The 16,460-nt window shown below is 34.6% G+C and overlaps 1 protein-coding gene across 6 annotated transcripts in view; it reads right to left on the bottom strand.

Moving 5' to 3' along the window:
• Positions 1-16,460, bottom strand: part of PAPOLG (poly(A) polymerase gamma) — a 47,267-nt gene that overhangs the window by 14,757 nt on the left and 16,050 nt on the right. For all 6 annotated transcript variants that reach the window (XM_031950512.1, XM_031950516.1, XM_031950514.1 and 3 more), the window contains exons 6-13: positions 14,611-14,664; positions 14,156-14,267; positions 11,804-11,893; positions 6,084-6,222; positions 2,532-2,604; positions 2,012-2,132; positions 1,588-1,672; positions 1,046-1,099 (exon numbers count right to left, since the gene is read on the bottom strand). In XM_031950512.1, coding sequence (XP_031806372.1) covers positions 1,046-1,099; positions 1,588-1,672; positions 2,012-2,132; positions 2,532-2,604; positions 6,084-6,222; positions 11,804-11,893; positions 14,156-14,267; positions 14,611-14,664 — 728 coding nt within the window. The remainder of the gene's footprint in view (positions 1-1,045; positions 1,100-1,587; positions 1,673-2,011; positions 2,133-2,531; positions 2,605-6,083; positions 6,223-11,803; positions 11,894-14,155; positions 14,268-14,610; positions 14,665-16,460) is intronic.

The following is a 16,460-nucleotide window of genomic DNA, read 5'->3' as shown; positions in this document are numbered from 1 at the left end:
TAGCCTTCGAGAACCCAGGGTCCCCTCCATGCCATGATGAGTAGGAAGGACTTTAGTGGAGGTACTACATATAACTAAGTGCTAAATTGGATATAATCAAGTGACAAAATGCATGGTACAGACAACAAATGGTATGGGCAATGAGGAAGGGGAGATAGCAATACTGACCAGAATTATTAGAAAAGATTTCACGGAGCAGGTGAAGTTTGAGATATGTATACACTGGGCCCATTTAAGTTTCAAATCAATTGTCCAAATTGAAATGCTATCACAAGCAACAAAAAGATATTTTAGCAGCCTGGTTGTGTATGTGATACTCGAGACTGCCTTTTGAAATGGGAATTTGGCACCTTTAATTCCTCATATTATATGGAAGTGTACTGCCAATATGGACTATGTTTTTTGACCCACTTGGTGACCCAACTTGATTCAGATGACAAATGGGATAGGACAGGCCACGAGAACAAAGGGTAAAGGTTAAGGGTATGATTTCAGGGATTCCAGGAAAGATCTACCTCAAAATAACTGTATACCCAGTTATGGATATTTGAATTTAATTTTAAAAAGGGTAAGCCTTTCATACCACAATTAGAAATAAGGCTTAGATGAAATTTGGGAAAGAATATGTCAATCTAAAGTTACACTAAGAATAAAAGATTAATATGTAGAGGGACAGCACTAGAAGGATGACACTGCCTAGGAAGGGAGGCTGGGGGCAGAAGAAAATCTCTATCTACCTATAATTCTGACTAGGGCTTGCTTTGACATGTACATAGTGGCCCATGTGGTCAAAAATCTTAGAATAGAGAGTAGGGACAAAAGAAAAGAAGCTGCCTTGTACATGCACCATTAACTCCCGACTACATCCCTTGCCCCCCCAATTTGAAAAAAAAAAAATTTAATACCACTTATTAAATTCAGTGCCACTAAAATGGCCATTCATTCTCAAAGCAGAAAAGTTAAGGATGCTGTTAAGGCTAGAAAATTTCTTATATCTATGTGGTTGAATTATACATTTGAGGTTAAAAGAAAAAAGTAGTCTTACCATTCTAAATGGTTCTCTTCTGTGGATGCACTGGCAGTCAATACTATATAATGTCTATGAAGAATTTTCAATATTAAATGGCCATTGGGGATTCAAGAAGGAAGTGAGAAAAAAAAGAATAGTCAATCAGGATATATATTATCATTTCCATTCCTTTTCTACCACCATGACTCTGTGTTTCCTCTTTAATTATAGCAGTATAATTAAGATATAGTCTTAGATGAATTTAAGTGAGGAACTACTGATACCAATACGAATTACAACCCCTAATGCATATATTTTTGAGAGAAATCATAAGTCTAGCTTCAAACACAAACTTTTTTTCAAACACAAAATTTCTTTAAAAAAGCTACTTATAAATCTATTAGGCATGAAAATGAATATTTTATATTTACTATGTGTAAAAGTAACATTACACACACATATATATAAATAAAAATCTGCCATTGCATTCTATGTTATCAAAAACATTAAACTATGTTAAATACAACATAGACAATATTTCTACCAAACACTTAACCCATTCAGACAATCCCAAATACCTGTATTTCTGAAAAAAATTTGGTGGTTCAAGAAGTTTGGACCAGTCTGATTTTCCTTGAAGAATTTCACCTGTTACTGCAAGACCTGTTTTAAAATAAGACACAAAAATTTGCTGTTATATTTTACTCTTAGAAACTGGAACCCTTGGGTAAAAATTTCAACATAGTCAACTCCATTTCAAAGTACAAAAATTAAGTCTCAACTATATTGGATTATATATTTTTTTTATGTTGTCATTCCAACATAAAAGAATGCTTTGAATTGTAATAGAATTGACTTACCAATTTTAACAGACCATTAAGGCTGAAGAAAACTTTTAAGTAGTTTTCCTTACCAATTATAATGCTTTTCTGCTTAGAGAATCAGGTTGCCAAAACTAAAACTTGTTATCAGACCTCAGATAAATGGTTACAGAGTGCTTACCTTGTTTGAATTCTTCTACCATTACAGTCCGGGTTGAAGTAGATACGTTATAAGTAGAATTTTGTTGTGGATAGGCAGGGGTGATTATGGGCATGAGATGATATCTATCAGATGGATTTACCTATGAAATTGGATAATACAAGAATTAAGACTTATTCTATTTCTTTAACAACTATTTACTGTGCACCTACTATATGAAAGCAAGCTATTTCAGTGGCTCCCATTTCATTTCCCCCCAACCTACAATACACAATATAGGAACATGGGTAAAGTAAAAATAAAGTTAATAAATGGCTATGAAAAGAATGATGCAGTAAACCTGACCTCGAACAATTTTTAACTATAGTGGAGATAATAACAAAAATATGTTTTTGTTTATTTCTTCTTATCTACCAATAGAACAAAGGAGAAGGAACAGACAGGAGAGGCAGGGAAAAAGGTAAGTAGGGCTAGAATCATCAAAAATAGACCTCAGCTTGGAGAGTAATTAAAGAAATAACAAAACAAATTATTCACATACCCTAGGATCCCAAACAGGTAAATTCAGATTGCTGTCTTCAGGTTGTTTCAAAAGCACTGGATTTGGCCATTCCCTATATAATTGCAGATAAAATCTTTTTTTTTTTAAGGAACTTGAGAAAATATCAGAACTGCCATTTTTGATCCAAATCTCAAGAATGGAAACCTGACTATAGCAAAGTCAACTGTTGTTTATATATCACAAATGGACTGTGTATATAATATTCACTTAAAATTATATATATATATATATATGTGTGTGTGTGTGTGTGTGTGTGTGTGTGTGTGTGTGTGTGTGTGAGTGTATACATAAATACACACACACGAAGGACTCGAGGATTTTTGTTTGAAAATAGTATCTTCTTCAAGGGATATATATACTGTTTTGCATTAGATACCTAAGTAATAGAACTAGAGAACTATTGGCTGCACTGGAGTTCCCATTCCCAGCTTCATTGCCCATACTCTAATGCTACGGAAAGAAGAAATAACTTTATTTTAGTAGAATAAATATGTAAGAGATGCCAGTTACCTAAAGCATTTTGACAGTAAGTTATCAGATTTGGGGAAGGATTTATTTGTTTTAAGAGAAAAGCTTAGCTATAAGGGGCTATGACAAATAAACATAACTCATCCTAGATAAACTGTCCACTGTCAGCATCAATTGAAATTTTGATTCAACAAGCTCCAGGTACTAACAAAGTTGCTTAGATTCCTCAACATTTAACTGCTTAAGCAAATAAGTACCACTTGCTATACAGATAGCAATTTTAAAATGTATACAGTATTTTGCTTAATCACATTTTTTACTGATGTAGACATCATCCCTGAATCAGCAGTATAGTCAGACCAGACTTTGTTAGAACAAAGACAGAGAGAAAAACTTATTTAATTCACAACTGAAACTCAATTCTTACCCATTTAAACAAGTTACAATGAAAAATGGGCAATGGGTAACCAAAATGATGTCAACACTCATTATAATCATTTTATAAAGAAATTTAACTAATGTAAATGAACTGTGAAAACCAGACCAAATGAGCATAAAAAAGTATCTTAACAAACATTTAACTTACTTGCCAGAGAAATTATAGCCAAAGGTAATACTAGTTTAGCAATCACTGGTAAAAACTTACAGAGGATGATAGAAGATTATAAAGAGTATCAGCTCACAAATAGCTGCAGGAACAGAAAGTAGAAACACCTGACAAAACCCCTGGTGATTCAATCAAAGCCATCATAAAGGCATTTAAAGATAAAAATGGTAAAACAGAAAAATGGAAAAGATCTACAAACATTTAAAAATATGTATTTTTATTACTATCTTTTCACATTGTCTATAAATATAGTTTTTCCCTTTATTCCTCCTGTATCCCTTAAAATATAAAAAAGAATGGCAAATCTATAGTAGATCAACTAAGATTTTTATAGCAAATTTTTTCCACCATTAAGGACAGCAGAGATACCCTTTGGTTTTTATCATCAATTATAGGTATGTACATAGAAGAAATAAAGATGATACTAAAGAATTAGGATAAGACCAAATATATACAGAAGTTATACAACTCTGAAAGCATTGAGGGATTATTTACAAGTTATCCCAAAGAGGGAAAGACACCAAAATAATCTTATTGACACTGAAAAAAAGGCAATCAAAAAAAGTATTCATAACCTGCCTCTGTAGGCCTACTTTCCTATCTATACAAAATGTTTGAGACTCATACATTTATTTTAAGTCTTTTGGGTACATACCAGCTTTTTACAAACAGAAGTCCCTAGTGCCCCATCTCTTTACTATCATACAGTTGATTTGTACAAGAACCCTCTCTGCTCACTATATCTTGATTAGGAAGACATTTGCTTCCATACAGCAAAATGCTGCCTTAAAGACTTTTTTCTAAAAAGTTATCTCCTCCTATATGGCAAAATCATTTTTAGATTCTTTGAAAAATGTTTAACTACCAAGATAACTTTTTTAAAAATGACCTACTGATCATAAGTAACAGGCAAGATATAAAACAGAAAAATGATGCTTTCTACTTTGATGGCAATCCAAGAGATTCACTGTGGATAGATGCTCCTGTTTGGAGAAGACATTGTGTCCCTCTGTAGATCCTTATATAAGAAAACTATAACCACTCAAAAGACCAATTTAGCTTGACCATCCACACAGAAAAAAAGGCCGAGTACATGAAGAATGCTTATTGCCTAGGTTTTAAAATATATATGGACTTTTTTCATCAGCATGTATATCAGTAAGAGATATTAATTTGAAAAATGAACTGAGCTCAGGAAAAAGCAAGGGGAAAAGAGCAGGATGGATTGCTTCCAGGAGATTGCAAGACCCCTTTAATCTCCCCAAATGGGTCCCATCTTTCTAAAAACCAATATTCCACTATTGTTGTGACTGAATACAGAACAATACAAAAGGCAACAGACAGGTGGATATGAGAGGACTGCAAAAAATAACTAATGAATAATGTTGAAGAACAACAATATATGATGGAAAAAAGACAAGCTTGTTACAAGGTGAGGGATTACAAGTAGACAGCCTGAGCCTGTCTGATATCTTCCTGATGTCAGGAGAAAAGATAATAGGCAGACAGATCTCCTTTGGTGAAGTTATATAAAAAACACGGATCGTAATTGTTCAAGATGGGTAGACACAAATGGGTTGAAATAGAAGGGAATGTCCAAATCAATATGACCCATTTGAATATTAATAATTCTGTTGAATTTGAGCCTTTATGATCTTCAAAGGTATTGTTTTAAAATTTTAATGTCCTTGTTTCCTTGATTTAATATAATGTGTGTTAAAAGTTATAATTTAAGAATTTCTGCAATAACCTCTCATATTAGACACTTCTTTTGGGTACAATTTAAGATCTGAATACTTAATAAGCTAAGAATGAAATGATATGGTAGAGGCTGTTCCTAATCTCTGCTTTTACCACTGGGATTAGATGTGAGAATGGGAACTTTTTACAGCCAGTAGTCCTTCACTGCCTGAAAGTATTTTTTGAGACAAAAAACAAACAAAACCCAAAACACTTTCCTAGTATACTCTGAAAACTTTGTTAAATTTTTACTAAGATATTTCAAACAGTGTAGAATTTTAACAGTATTATATTCTTTTCCCTGTGCAGAACAGAACTACTCCATGTCTTAATAGATTATTCAAAGTCTTATCATATTGCTAGGACCTGCTCAAGCTTGTATTCCATTAGAACGAGGGTCACTTCCATTACATGTTAAAGACATCAAAAAATGACTTTAGCAGAGTACCCCAATTTTTAAAAGAATTGACAATAGCTATTCAAAGTGAATAAAGATGTTCTTAGTACAGTAAATAAATTTGCTATGATATGAAATTTATTATAATGGGGTTATACTTTTATATGCTAGGCCAAGTAGCAACTCTATGGGAAAATAAAACTTTTAATAGCATAAATTAGAATTTAGGAGGAAATATAAAATAGAAGTCTCCAAAAAAGCTTTAATTTACTAACAATTTGTAGAATACACATTCAAGTTAGAGAGGTAAACTACTTACCACTTTGAAAATACTAAAAAGAACTTGTGGACTAGAGTTGATGCTGCTGCATTTGGATATAACTGACAAGTTCTTGCAACCAGCATTGCCCAAGAGACGCCACCAAGAAATCCTAGCATGTTGGAATAAATCCCGCGTCCTAGGATAAATGAATATTTATTTAAGCTACATTCACTTGTTAAATTTTTACTACCTTTTTGGGTGACTTTTTCCTGTCACAAAAAAGATCCTCAGGAAATGCTAATCATATCATCTATTTTCAAATAAGTTAAATTTGGTGTTGGCACCTACTTTCATGAAAAAAAAAATTTTTTTTTTCTATGCTTGGTGATCCTTTTCTCTGTTCTAATGATACTCTTTCCTCAATGGCTTAACCTACAAAGTGTCCCATAAAGGAAAATGCTCTACCTGCATTCTTCTCTCCAAAGTAAAACACTCTAATCTCTTAATAATCTGATTTTTACAAGGGTATAAATAATTGTAATCATTTAATTCAAGAAATAAGAAATATCCTATCTTTAAATACACAGTTACACATAAATGGCCTTTAAATCAGTGGAATTTCAGATATTTTTGAAAAAGGGGGCAACTTTAAAAATGGCATATTAAAATATTTTAAAGAGCCTAGCCTCTATGATATCTCTCTGGTCAATTCTTCTAAGTTATTCCAATTTTCCTGTTAACTTTTTTTCCCTTGCTTTATTTGTAATCATACAAATTCTCTACAAGTTCTCTAAAAGCAGGTGCCAATTTCTGAGGGCCCAACCAGATTAAAATCTATTTATAAATGTTTTAACAAAATAAGAATACAATACAAATGTTAAATTTATGGTTTTCTGAATCCATATGCAGACCACCAGGACCACTTTCTATTTGAATGTGACACCACTGCTCTGACAGCACCATTGTAGTAGTTGTTCTTAAACAGTCACTTTAAGGCTTATTATTTTCATCTTGGGAAGCAATGTGCACACTAATTTACCCAATGCTTATTAGAGTTTTAAAAATGAAAAAATGAAATTTGCCAAAAGCATTTAAAAGATAATTTAAACCTTAATTTGTACACTGTGACCATACAACTATTTGTAAAAAGTATTATTTTGTTGATGTGAATTTTATCAAAGAGAAAATCACTGGTGTCACATCACTATTTTCTTTGGGGTTTATGTTACTAGATCCCATGATGTTACATACAGTTAAAGTTTAATTTAATATGATTCAATAGGGTTATTAGGCACTTTTCTTTTAATAAGAATCTTATTTGGGTTGTGTAAAAAGCGACTTCATATATTCAGTTAAAAAAAGAAGCAAAAATGTAATGTCTTTTTTAAAAAATTAAATTAGAAAAGCATCTGTTGTAGAAAACAACATAGAGCAAGCAGATATATCACAAAAGCAGATATACCTGAGCCCCAGTGTGTCAAGGGTCCTGAAAAAAAACTGTTTCTAGGCCCTCAGCGATCGAGAACCTAGTGTCTGTTCCACATGGAAGATCTCTTCTTGGGTCTTTCTATCACTTATCTCATGAAGCTATAGACCCTGGGAACCCAATCACCAGATAACATCTATCACTGTCAGTATCTCAGAGCTTTAAGTGAGCTCAAATCTCCAAGAAGTAGAAACAACAGAGCCTGCCCTGTAAGTGAACCGTCGTATGTAGACACTACAAAGCCTCTGAGTGCTTAAAGAGTCAAAGAATCAGTGCTTTGAGGGATCCAAAAAGTAAGTGAAGTTTAAGTGTGTGAGTTTTCTGAGTGTTTTAAGAGGCAGGCCTAACACCAGCACTTAGTTCAGGCTCACTTTCAAGGATAAAATGAAATGCTCATAAACATTTGACAAAAAGAAAGCTATGGCTTTTTATGCTTTTATGAAACCAAAAAGTTGAATCAAAGAAGTTGGGACCTAAAGGGGGTAGTTTTTGTCGTTGGGGAGAAGGGAAGAGAGGAGGTCCAGGTCCTATCATAATGGATGTGCATCATGACTTCCTTTTTTGAGATAAGGCCTTAGAACTGGCAGCAGACATGAGTTCATGCTGGTGGTGGTGTGTTCTATCTATTCAGTCTAAAGGATAAGGACCTGATTACCACAGATGTATGTCTAAGGTAGGATCTTGGAACTAGAAGAAATCCTGAATATCAGGAAGCCAGAAGCAAAAGAGGGCTTCCGACAAAAGGGACTAATATCCATCTAAGACTGAAAACAAATTCAGAAGTCCTAAGACTCAGCACCCAAAATATTGGAGGACCTGTAAATTTCAGAGACATAGAGAAATTGGGAGATGAATGCTTGTTCCACATATAAAATATCTATTTTCTGTGTACATCTTATTCCCCTCCCCATCTTGGGATGCTACAGACAGCAAGTTCAGTTTGTCCTGGGTGATCAGAACACCAATTACATTAATTAACCAAGAACCCCTGAGAAAACTCCTTGCTACTTCTATCTCTGAATTTCTTACATTAAGAATGAACAACAATGAAAACTCACAGCATTATATCTATTAGGTTTAGTTATCATAAAATCCTGTAGCCCCTTAATCAGTTCCTTCATCCCAAGGCAGGCAAGCAATACCTGTTCTGTTTCCCTCATCCTTCTGTTTCAAGGTCACAATTTGCTCAGCAAATTTTTTTCTATTCTAATCTCCAGTCACCTCAGTCCAACCAGTTTCTTTTCTACTCTCCCATTCCATTGCTTCTTCTGAAACTGTCTGTTCAGCCAATAAATTCCTTTTAAATAGGACTTCACTTTCCTTGCACTTACTAGGTTCCCCTGGAAGACACTGCATCTTGAATAAACCACTCTGGTACTAGATGTAACTTCTCTCATGAACCCCAACTCATTCCTAATTTGCCACTTGCATTTTCAGATTCTTTCTTCCTCTTGCTGCCTTGACATTGAATTCTTAACCTTTCCAGTAAGTCATTCCATCCTTCTCTATCCCTTACTTCAGATTCTGGTTTTAGTCATGTCCTTTCTCAAGAACACACCTTTCCTTTCTAACTTATGCCTGGGTGTGAGACTAAAATATTTTGACATCCCATTAAGTAATCTAGGCTCACATTTAAATCTCAATTCTTATGAGTCTTCCTGCCCCTTCACTCACTTAAGAGGACTTGACCTCAGTAAACTTCTTTTATGATCCTTCAGTTTTCTTTTTCAGCTCCTCTATTTGGTCCCACCTCTCCCTCTTCCTTCCTTCGGGCCCCTGACTTTCTGCCCTCCCTGGGCTTGCTTCTCCTGATCTTGACTCTGCTTCATCAGTTACACGTGATTCTCTGTGCTTGACCACACAATGCCCTTTGCCTTCCCTTTCCCCTTGCTGCTCCTCATGCTTGTCAAACCCAAATTCTGGGTTGCTCTCACCACCATACCCTTTCTTTTCTTGCTCCTGCTTTCATGCTGCTGAGCATGGCTGGACACTAATCACACATGCCCTTCTTTCCTGTCTTTCATGACACTATTCTCTCGGTGTTTTTAGAGGGCCAGAACTCTGGAGAAGTATGCCTGAAACAAGGTGTTAACTTAGTGGAATTGATGATTGTTCTCTAGTTCACATATATACTTAGTACTTAGCATGGTGATATGCTGTAATGATGTAATTACAATAAGGCACATAAGGGCTAAAAAGGACTGGAAGAGAGATATTCTATCTTTGACAGTGGTAGTTCTCCTGCCTCCTGCACTAAGTCAAGACTGGGCCAGAATAAAGAATCTAGACTCTATTCTTGACCATAATCAGTATGCTGTAATGATGTAATTACAATAAGGTATATAAGGGCTAAGAAGGACTGGAAGATAGACATTCTATCTTTGATGAGCCTGGTGGTGGCTGTCCTGCCTTCATCATTTCCCCACTAAGACCAAGTACTCAGGCTGATCCCAAGGTCCTCCAGAAAGCTAACCTGAATATTACAGTTCTCTTCCTATGTCTGGCTATTCCTTGATATCTTTCTCATGAGAAAATCCTTACACAAATAAATAACAAAATGGATACTTCAGAAAAGAAAGCAGTAATTGCAAAAGGCCAACATAGCTTTGTCAAGAATAAAACAAGTCCTATTTCCTGAAAGTATAACAAGGCAAAGAGACTTGAAGAATGCTACCCAATTTACCTAGATTTTACTCATACTATTTTTGTGAAAAATTTGGGAGTATATTAGATAAAAATTAGATGAATTCCAAACATGAAGACGAGCTAGATTCAAAAGATAAACAATGTTAACTTCACAGAATCACAGAATTTGAGATTTGGCGGGGATCTCAGCCAGCAGCTCTTTAATTCAACCTATATATGAAAGGAATCCCCACAGTGACATCAAAAGGGCCACCAGCCTTTAACTGAAAATTATGAAGGACAGGAAACCTACCACTTCTTTTAAAATTGTTTTAACCTACCATTTTTTGAGGAAGTCTATTCCACTTTTGGATGGCTTTAATCAGCAATTTTTTCCTGACATTGAGCCTACATTTGCTCCTTGCTGTCTTCCCCTGAAACATTTCAGCTCAGGGTATACTATCTTTTCCTTGAATCCTCTGAAATACACATTCCCCAAATCTAGGGCAGAGCTACCTAACAAGAGGTATTCAATAGAATGTTCCAGGGATGCCTAAGACATCGTATCCTCAACATATCTTAAAATCAAATTCAATGATTTTCTAAACTTCCCAACTTCTGATAAATGTATCACTATCCTCGCAATGTTGAACTTTCATAATTTTGATGTTATCCATGACTCCTCAATCTCTCTTATCCCATAAATTCTATTGGTTACCAAATGCTGCCATTATGCCATCTTTAGCTTTTTATCTATACAACCTTACTTTGGGCCCTAGATTACTGCAGTACCAATACTTGAAGCAATACTTTCTATTTCTGTGCTTTTGCACAAGTTATCTTCTCTCTACCTCACTAAATCACATGTCTGCATGCGCCGGCTTCTCACCTCCAGCTCTGAAAAACTCTGTTTCTTCCAAAGTTAAGTAAAGGTTACCAGCTCTCTTATATTAAACTTTCCTTGAAATTCTCAATTGTTTGTGCTTTCTCCTTTTCTCCTCCAAATACCTTACCATTGTTTATTTATTTAGACATAGTATTCCCCCAATAGAGCAAAAGCTACTTGGAAGGAAATTTTGTCCCTGCATCTAGCCAAGTATGTGCTTAATAAATGAGTGAAAAGCTTAAAGTGCTATATAAATCCAAATTATTATCATCTGCTAGACTATCTTTAAAATTCTAACTTCCAAGTTCTCAGAAGTTAAGTTGAAGGATAACGTAGCATATTTATCAGGCACAAGAAATAAAATAACGAAGCACTATGATTCACCATACTGCACATCACAAAGCTCTTTCAATTTGCAAAGCATGAAATTACTACTAAAAAATGAAAAGGTGAAAATGTATGTAGTATGGGTATATGCTACATAGAATACCTGAAATCAACAAACCTGGATTTAAGTACAGTATACAGCAACTATATGAATTTGGGCAAGTCTCTAGATCTCAATTTCCCTATCTGTAAAGTAGCAATCATAATATCTGTACTAGTCACCTTTTGTAAACTCAAAGTATTACAAAAATGAGCTATCATTACATAAATTCCATGGAAGACAGCAAGTACTTTCATCCAAGTTAAATGCTTAAAAGCTGCTGGCAAAACCCAAGACAATTGTAAACAGCAGTCTTATTTCTAAAATATTTTTAAACACACACAAATACTTACTCTTTGCCCATAGTTTGACTGCTCTAAGAGTGAGTCTAAAAGTCTCCTTATTTGGCACCAAATGCAAAATTTCATCAGTAACTCTGCAACCTGAAAGATTTGGAGTATTTATGCATTATTAGAACCACCACCAAACCCCCCACAAATCATTAATTCAATTACTTCAAATATTGATATCTTTTCAAATCTAAAAATGTGATTAGCATTGACTGTTGGAATCCTAGTGTCAACTCAACTTGAAACAAGGTGAAAACTCAAGGGCGATGTCAGAATCCTGGTGTTAACTCAATAGAATTGATACAGTGCTTATTAGTTCATACCTTAGAGTGAATCCTTACAAGGTGATAAGTTGCTAATACTGATGGAAACAATGCTTGTGTTCATACCTTTAGAGAGCTCATAAGTATCTAAGTACTCAATGGAGTTCATGTGTTTGGGAGAGTTCAGGGTTTAGAAAGAAACACCGAATTCATACCTCCCTTAGGGCCAGAGAGCACTCTGGGAGATAACCCAGAATCCCTCTCCCTCCAGAAGGCAGAGTTAACCTTTGGGAGATCACATATATAGGGAGCTCTTGGAGCTTGAGTTCTGCTTCTCTCTGATGGACCTATCTGGCCCCTTCCATTCACCACTTTCTGAATCTCTCCACATCACCTGGCGATTATCTAGAGATAGTAAAGCTGCTCGCACTGGACACTGCTCTTCTGGTGGGTTATAAAACCTGTCTGCTGGAGCCAGTGCATCTTTATCAAAAATTAAAAAATTAATGGTATAGAGAACTAAATTTAGAAGTTCTCTAGGGTTACCCATGGCTCCCCCTTTCTTTTGTTTTTGGAAGAGTGTCTTAATGTCTCTTTCTAAGATCAAATCAACTCCAATGGCTTAACAGTTTGTAAAGATTCCAACAAAAATCAAAAGAAAAGGGGAAATGTTGGAATCCTAGTGTCAACTCAACTTGAAACAAGGTGAAAACTCAAGGGTGATGTCAGAATCCTGGTGTTAACTATAATGTTGAATTTCTGTAAAATAAAATGTATTTGCAAAATCTAGCATTCAGCTTTTGGACTATGCTAACTCTCTGCTTGGTTCCAAGAGATCTTGCAGCTTTGTCCTTGGCTTCTGCCTCTGCTTTCTTCAGCCTCCAGCCAGCACCAAATTGGAAGATGCAATGAATCTCTTGCTTCGAAAATAGGGTTTATGGGTTCCAAGAGCTCTCTCTGACTCCAAGTAAAACTCTCTCAAGCTCCCAAGAAAAACTCTTTCAAGTAACTCCTCAAGTAACTAATCCAAGTAACTACCACAAGAAAAAACTAACTCAAGCTCCAAGAGCTCCCTATATATGTGATCTCCCAAAGGTTAACTCTGCCTTCTGGAGGGAGAGGGATTCTGGGTTATCTCCCAGAGTGCTCTCTGGCCCTAAGGGAGGTGTGAATTCAGTGTTTCTTTCTAAACCCTGAACTCTCCCAAACGAATGAACTCCATTGAGTACTTAGATACTTATAAGCTCTCTAAAGGTGTGAACACAAGCATTGTTTCCATCAGTATTAGCAACTTATCACCTTGTAAGGATTCGCTCTAAGGTGTGAACTAATAAGCACTGTATCAATTCTTTTGAGTTAACACCAGGATTCTGACATCGCCCTTGAGTTTTCACCTTGTTTCAAGTTGAGTTGACACTAGGATTCCAACAATTGACAATATTAAAAAAGTTATTTTCTTAGAACTTGTTATTATTAAAAATGTTAATACATATAAACTATTCTTTTATAGCAGATGTTCCCAAGAGTTTCTTGGTTTGTGGAGCCCTTAGTGCCACAGTAACTCTGGTGCCTCTAGACTGAAATAGCTAACAATTCTGTTTATTAAGTAATTGGACCAAAAATTTATCCTTTGGTGTCCCAGGAACTCAGTGCAGTTTGGGAACCAAGGATCTTTAAATCAAAAGTATACAGATAATCTGATTTAACACTACTTAATACTAACAAAAAAGCTCCTAAATATTTTAATTCCTTTGGCCTCTAACTATAAGCAATTTGGAATAGAGATAACAGTGATATTTAGAATACTAATACCTATCTGAGATCTGATTCCATCATTATAACAAGCTGTGGGCTTTAGCAAAATCATTTAATTTCTATGAACCTCAGTTTAACCTTCTACTTAAATGAATATCAAAATATTTGCACTATTAATATTGTGCAGGACAATTGTGGGGAATCAAATGAGATTTTATATTAATGGCTAAAATCAGTCTAATTTTGAAATACAGAGCTACAAACAAGATTCATCAAATACTTTAGAAATACTGTCATTCTCAAATATATAATCTGAGGATTTACTTTTAAAACTTACCATTGAGGCTCCGGATGCACCTTATATCTAGGCTTCTCAAACGTGAATCATCTCGTAGATCTAAATTATCAGATACAGTTTGTATTGCCAGTCTTGCAAACACAAGATCAATCTTGAAAAGGAACAACAAAAAAAAAAAATAAAATGGAAAAAGCCATTAAAACAAAAACTAAAAATAGAATACCCAAAGAAAAAAGTTTTATACAAAAGACAAATTTTTTAAAACTATGAAGAATTTAAACTATTATTAGTCTGGGAAATTTTAGTGAAAGAACAAGTTTTCCTACATGGTCAAATATGTCTAATACCAGACAGAACTACAGCAAAGTATTAGACAATTGTGATAACTTCTTAAACAAAACGAAATTATTTCAGTTAAGCATGCAAGGTAAAGAAAAATCATAAAAATTATCAGTGAAATATTTTGTAATATTAGTAAATATTACAATTCTTACCTCAATACCATCAAATTCAAATTTGACTACTGGCACATAAGCATCTTCTACTGCCTGTCAAAAGAAAGCAAGAAACTGATTTCTTATGGGATAGGTAGTTCCCTCAGTTCTCCTTAATTTTTAAGGGAGCATATGCCTGTTTTACAGTGTACTTGTTTTCAATCATGTATTTCACCAAGAAAAAAAAACACACACACCAAAATCATATCCTCGGTCAGATTTTTTATTAATTACCCCATAGTCACTTGTGACAATTTTGCTTAATCAAACATTTCGATTAACAATTTAAAAATATAAAACCCAGTTGTTTCGAAGAAACATGTGAATTAATGGAAGATAAAATACAATTCCAAGAGAGTACCATTAATACAATAAGCATGTTAAAACCAGGACTTCCTTAGTTCAATAAGGTCTTTATATAAACTAGCAATAAAATAAGAAGTACTAACTTATTTCAGTTTTCTTATTAGGAGCTGGCCAAATTTATATGAAAGAAAAACTCCATTTCACACAAAATAATCTACATAATTTTATATATATATATATATATATATATATAAAATCTACATAATCCATTAATGGGAACACACAAGTAAGCAAGGCTGAAAAATTATGAGTCTTAAAATTATGGCCTATTAAATCCCATTAATTTTATATTGTTTCCAACTTCTATTTTCATTGATCAGTTATAAATTGAAACATAGTGTTAACAAAAAGATTTGGAAGATCTGGGTTTGAATTCTAGCTCATTTTCCTTTCTAACTGTGGGCAAATGACAACTTTACTAGGTTTCAGTTTTCACCTTTGCAAAATGATCTGAAGAGGTGTTAAGACTATCACCAATTGGAGTTGTGAACGAATCCAACCATTTTGGAGAGTAGTTTGGAACTATGCTCAAAAAGTTATCAAACTGTGCATACCCTTTGATCCAGCAGTGTTACTACTGGGATTATATCCCAAAGAGATTATAAAGAAGGGAAAGGGACCTGTATGTGCACGAATGTTTGTGGCAGCCCTTTTTGTAGTGGCTAGAAACTGGAAACTGAATGGATGTCCATCAGTTGGAGAATGGCTGAATAAATTGTGGTGTATGAAAATTATGGAATATTACTGTTCTGTAAGAAATGACCAACAGGATGATTTCAGAAAGGCCTGGAGAGACTTACACGAACTGATGCTGAGTGAAATGAGCAGGACCAGGAGATCATTATATACTTCAACAACAATACTAGATGATGACCAGTTCTGATGGATCAGGCCATCCTCAGCAACGAGATCAACCAAATCATTTCTAATGGAGCAGTAATGAACTGAACTAGCTATGCCCAGAAAAAGAACTCTGGGAGATGACTAAAAACCATTACATTGAATTCCCAATCCCTATATTTATGCACACATGCATTTTTGATTTCATTCACAAGCTAACTGTACAATAATTCAGAGTCTGATTCTTTTTGTACAGCAAAATAATGTTTTGGTCATGTATACTTATTGTGTATCTAAGTTATATTTTAATATATTTAACATCTACTGGTCATCCTGCCATCTAGGGGAGGGGGTGGGGGGGGGGGGTAAGAGGTGAAAAATTGGAACAAGAGGTTTGGCAATTGTTAATCCTGTAAAGTTACCCATGTATATATCCTGTAAATAAAAGGCTATTAAATAAATAAATAAATAAAAAAAACAAAAAAAAAGACTATCACCAATCTATAAGATCCCTTTCAGTTTCAATTCCTATGATCTTTACGAATTAATTAAAACTGAAATCAAATCCTTCTCTGCTCCAGAAAGCTTTTCCTTATTCCTTACAAATACAGGTTTCTCCTTAAATTTCATGTAACACTGTTTTG

Source organism: Sarcophilus harrisii, chromosome 2 (assembly GCF_902635505.1).
Source record: "Sarcophilus harrisii chromosome 2, mSarHar1.11, whole genome shotgun sequence".
Classification (NCBI taxonomy): domain Eukaryota; kingdom Metazoa; phylum Chordata; class Mammalia; order Dasyuromorphia; family Dasyuridae; genus Sarcophilus; species Sarcophilus harrisii.
The sequence above is the reverse complement of the archived record's forward strand: the minus strand, read 5'-3'. Positions and strand labels throughout refer to the sequence as shown.